Source organism: Chanodichthys erythropterus, chromosome 17 (genome assembly GCF_024489055.1).
Source record: "Chanodichthys erythropterus isolate Z2021 chromosome 17, ASM2448905v1, whole genome shotgun sequence".
NCBI lineage: Eukaryota > Metazoa > Chordata > Actinopteri > Cypriniformes > Xenocyprididae > Chanodichthys > Chanodichthys erythropterus.
The window spans coordinates 26,916,301-26,921,434 of record NC_090237.1 but is presented as its reverse complement, the minus strand read 5'-3'; the positions used below and the strand labels follow the sequence as shown (position 1 = coordinate 26,921,434).

At 37.1% G+C, this 5,134-nt stretch overlaps 1 protein-coding gene across 1 annotated transcript; it reads right to left on the bottom strand.

The window, feature by feature from the left end:
- Positions 1-3,371: 3,371 nt before the first annotated feature.
- On the bottom strand, positions 3,372-4,759 carry sst1.1 (somatostatin 1, tandem duplicate 1). Its single transcript, XM_067365528.1, has 2 exons — positions 4,538-4,759; positions 3,372-3,891 (listed from the first exon to the last, which is right to left on the bottom strand). The coding sequence occupies exons 1-2, from the start codon at positions 4,673-4,675 to the stop codon at positions 3,685-3,687; spliced, it is 345 nt and encodes a 114-aa protein (XP_067221629.1). The 5' UTR covers positions 4,676-4,759; the 3' UTR covers positions 3,372-3,684.
- Between the last annotated feature and the right edge of the window lie 375 nt (positions 4,760-5,134).

Below are 5,134 nucleotides of genomic sequence, written 5' to 3'. Positions count from 1 at the left end.
TATGTTGTTGCTACGAGGTTAACAAAGGGCAAACTATTTGGTTCCACTAGCCTGCTAGCTAACGTGCTGTTCAGCTTTGGGGCTCTCAAAAAATCTTCTTTTTTTCTCAAATCTTCAGTGTTTACACATAACAACAAATATCAATGTTTTATCACATTCATTTGCAGTTATTTTAATTTATAATCGGCACTTTGCAGAGATTTTGTTTTTATGGCAACTTAATTAAAGTTAAGTAAGCAAAACAAGGAATTGGTTTAGTGTGTGAGAGAGAAAACAGTAAATTGGATGAATGAACATGCTAATGTTTTTGTTTACTCAAAATAATCATCGTCATCATCGCTCAAGTATGAAATCATAACACACACATATTACAGACATTACACAGTGCGATTTAAAATCAAAATATAGACAATTATAGCAAAACAAACTGCATAATGAAGACACATTTTTTACACACCAGAAAATTTAAAGCTCTCTGAGAATTGCTTCAACCACTGGGGGCTAATGGACCTGGGGCCATATTACGTCATTAAACTAATATTGTCTTTGCTCTTGTTTAATTATATGAAGCTCCAGCAGTGTGAAGAATTTCAGATGTGAATCAGTTCCACGTCTTCTTGCGATTCCTGCATTTGTACAGTATTTTATGAGGTACTAAACGATGTGCTAACAAAACTGTTGTGTTTCACTTCTCTTCTGCATTGTCTCTCTTAATCTCACTCTTCTTCATGGTTTATGCTATCTTTCATTTCTATCTCTCTTCCATCTCATTTCTAAGATGATACCCTGAAACACACATACAAGCACACTCTTAAATGACAGCACACATTCACTTACACCAACATCCACCACCCTCGCTCCTTCCGGAAAGTGTGGTGTCATTAAGCAGAGAGATGAGGCTGGGCTTTTTAAACTCTTTGTCTATTAATGCCACCGCAGGAAATATCAAACACGCAGAAAGAACAACCCGACACCACCCGTTGCCCCCGGAAATCTGTGTACCTTTTCACACAACCCCCTAAAAATGAATTAGCCACTTTAGGACGCAATATTGGCACTTGTAGATTGAATTAAATGCGACAGACTCTTAAGACTTCTTTTAAAGTCTTTAATTAGCTCTAATAAATGGAGATGCTGCAGAGTGTCATATTGAAGTGCATTGAAGGCTTTCTAATCACTTTAAAAGCTCAGAGGCAGATGTCAAGAATGTGTGACGTGTGACATGAAAATGTTAACCGTTTAAAAGGTTTTTCTTTTTTGTCTGTGTGTGTATTTGTATGAGCGGTGTAGGTACTGACGTCTTCTAAAGAAGAGACGTAAGTGGGGGGGTGGATATGGACCCCCATAAAAGAATAGGGTGTTGCTACACAATATGTTAAAAATAATATATAAAATATAAAATTGTCTTTTCTATTCATTTCTTTTATAAAAAACATGCCTGTACAATATGTCTGACAAGTTTATGCAAACATTTATGGGAACATTTCCATATATATATTATATATATATGTATATATATATATATATATATATATATATATATATATATATATATATATATATATATATATATATATATATATATAATGGACCTGAATGAGAACAAATACTGAATTGACCCTTCGCCAGGAGTTTGATTGACAGGTGATCTAACCAATCATAATGCCTAATACGCCATTTTGTCCCACAAAGTAGTCAGGAGTTGGAAGATTAACTTCAGTGGATTTGAACTTGAAAAATTGTGTGTATTTACGTCTTTCCGTGTTTTAAACAACATTCCTTCTCATGTTCATTCATGTTTATTTGATGCTATAAATGGACTGGAAGGAAGAGATGACCAATTCACGAGCCGCTTAAGCTGAGGCACTACAGCAATCTGTCACGACAAATTAAAGAGCCACATCTATCGAATTTCTTAAAAAATTACACAATTTGAAAGCTGGGACTTTGTTTAATATCATAATTAACCTGCTCTGTCTTGTCTGTCGACGTGTTATCAGTGTCCTCTTTGCTCCGCGATGTATTTTTCACTGTGTGTGGCGTGACAGCGCCATGGCTTTTCGGACAAAGCCACAGTAACTAAGGGGGGCGAAGGGTCAATTCACTAGGTTTCCTTGTAAAATACAGTATTGCAAAAAAAAAATTAACACTGTGCTGCAAAATAACATTACTAAGTTGGCGTATATGATTTACACTAATATACAAGGGCAAACAAATTCACAAAAGCAAAAGAATGCACACAAAACTCTTAATATGAGCGTATAGTTTCCTGGTTGTCCTTGTATATACATTTAAAAGAGATGTGTGAAATCAGGGGGACCAGGAGAAGAAGAGACAGTAAAACAACCATACTGAATTGCAACTGCTGTCTTCCTATGTCCTTATTTTCTGTAAATGTCAGAGATAATGAGAGTGTTTTAAATGTAACTGCACATACCCAGAATGAGAGCAGTAAGAGCAGAGGCCAAATATGTGTCAAATGAAAAAACACTGAACATGACACATTCATAATATAGAACGGTGGTCCCTGTTTCTGATGGCTGCTCTTCCTGGCTGTCAGTCTCACATTTTGTGTTCCACTACAGCCCAGGCTGCACAGGGAGATAACACACACAAACACACACACACACACACACAGACCTGTCAACTGGCAGAAATACACACACACATATACACTTGTATATGTGGTTTACGGGGACTCTCCATAGCCATAATGGTTTTTAAGCTGTATATTCTATCCCCTTACAACAACCCTACCCCTAATCTTACCCATCACAGGAAACTATTTGCATTTTTTTTAAGTGTTTTTAAGTCATTGGGTTTACATTTTAATACCATGCCATTTGTGTCCTCATAAACCATATATACAAGAACACACACACAACCATAATTGTTTGAGAGCTTTCTTAACTGAATCTCTTAATGCCGAAAACCAAAGGTTATTAAGAGCCTCTATGATTCACCAGCCAAGAGTCTCTTTCTCATTTCTCTCCTTCTTCCACAGTCACTTTGGCTCTCTCTGGCTCTTAAATGGCTCTGAAAGATTCCACACAGTGCAGGTCACCGATAAATTAAAGCTTATTGATAAGCTGCCAAGCTCACACCTGCCACTACTTTTCATATTTATCATTGCATATCTATTTTGTTGTTATATTAATTGTTGTTAATTGTTGCTATTAATTGTTGAATGCATCTACATAAAACATCTTCTTCTTTCTGGAAAGAGGTCTTCCTTTATTAAGGGTTATATCTTATATACAGGTTATATAAGATATATACAGGTTTCCATGCTTTGGCTTTTATACACTAAACGTCTAGATAATGAAGCGCAATGTGGTGTTGTATGGTCTGTGTGTTAAAGTTGATAGGAAAAAAGTTGCATTATGCATTGGCTCTGAAACATAGATTTTATTCAAACAAACAATTAAAAATAGTGATATCTGCTAAAGTACAATTAAAAGCAGATTTGCACACATTCGTAAAACATTCTTTCCGATGACACATCAATAGCCTCGAAAAACATAGTCAGTGAGAGCTATCATCGTTTTTAAACGACAAATATAACCGCTTTTATTTTCTTATATACAGTTTGGATAGGATGAAGCATATTTGAAAGACGGGAAAAAAGAAATATGAAGGAGTAAAAAAAGAATAAGTCAAAAGGAAACGCTTTGCGATGAGAAATTAACACGATGTGAAAGTTTTCCAGAAGAAGTTCTTGCATCCGGCTTTGCGCTCGCGAGGCGCCAGCATGGGACCGGCGGCGCGCTCGAGCTCCAAACGAACTTCATCTTTCTCCACAGCGCGAGACAGATCCTCGGGCTCCAGCACTTCGTTTTCTGCTTGCACGAGGTCTGAGAGCAAATCTGTAAGTGTGTATCTTGCGAGTTCCTGATAATGAAATGAAAAGAGAGAGGAAAAAACAAACTTTAGCGTAGTTACTCACATCACTTGTTGCCACGGTGCGTCCGATTAAGCGAAGAGAGAAATATCGAAATGAACGTTTCTACTTAGCGAATAACTGTCAAATAGTTTTCATTTAGTTTTATATCAACTGCTCCAGCGTTGTGTTACATAAAACAATGGTTTGAAACTTTTGCTTATTTAACTTCAATCGTCTGTCATTCACTGACTATATTTCCGTGTTTTATATGTAGGCTATAATCTTTAACTATACTTATTTTATCTTGCATATGTTTATTTATGTCTTGTTTCTGTCATGGGACATTGACATTTGTAGCTTTTTCTGATTCCTAATGTTCTGGACCATGAAAAACATGAGCATCGGTTTAAGTTAGCTTGAGATTATATTAATCATAATCAGCGTTATGTAAGTTCAAACGATATAAATCGATATATTCTTTACAAATTGTAGAACTTTGCTACTTTCCAGATGCAGATGTTTCCGTCAATTTCAGCACCACGGACAGTGCTTTTGTTTGTTTGCTACCCTATCAGAGATAATATGAACATTTAGAATCAATCTAAAGTCATTTATAACGTCTATATAATTTCCCAAATAATTCAAGTAATTTACCTGTTTTCCAGCCGGGTTGAGGAGAGATCTCTGCAGAAGTTGGCGGAGTTTGGCGTCTGATGGTGCTGCTGAGACGCTGCTGACGGCGAGCGCGAGGGACAAGAGCGCCAGTGCGCACTGGATACGCGTGGAGAGCATCTTTGAAAGTATTGATTTGGTGGAAAAGTAAAAGGAGAGAGATGCGTCGGGCAGCACTGCTCTAACTGTAAGTTGCCTCTTCACTTTGCTCCTTCTGTTGCAGATCATTCCTCCAAGGTTGCCTTTTAAACGATCCGACTGACGTCAGGAGGCAAGGGGGGTTTCCTCCGCGTGCGTTTGAGTGATGCTGAGCGACAAAGATGACATCGATTAGGGGCGTGAAACCTAGTGAAGGTGAAAGGGATTAATGATCGATTTAACCTGCGATCGTACTCAACTCAGAACACAAACTATGTCATATTGTATTTCGTCTCTGTAGTTTACCTGTAGGGACCCACAAGTATAGTAAAACCTGAAATCACTTACAGAATAGCATTCTTAATGAAAATGTAAAGGTAGCCTATGTTTAAAAAGTTAAAGGGTTAGTTCACCCAAAAATGAAAATTCTGTCATACTCAC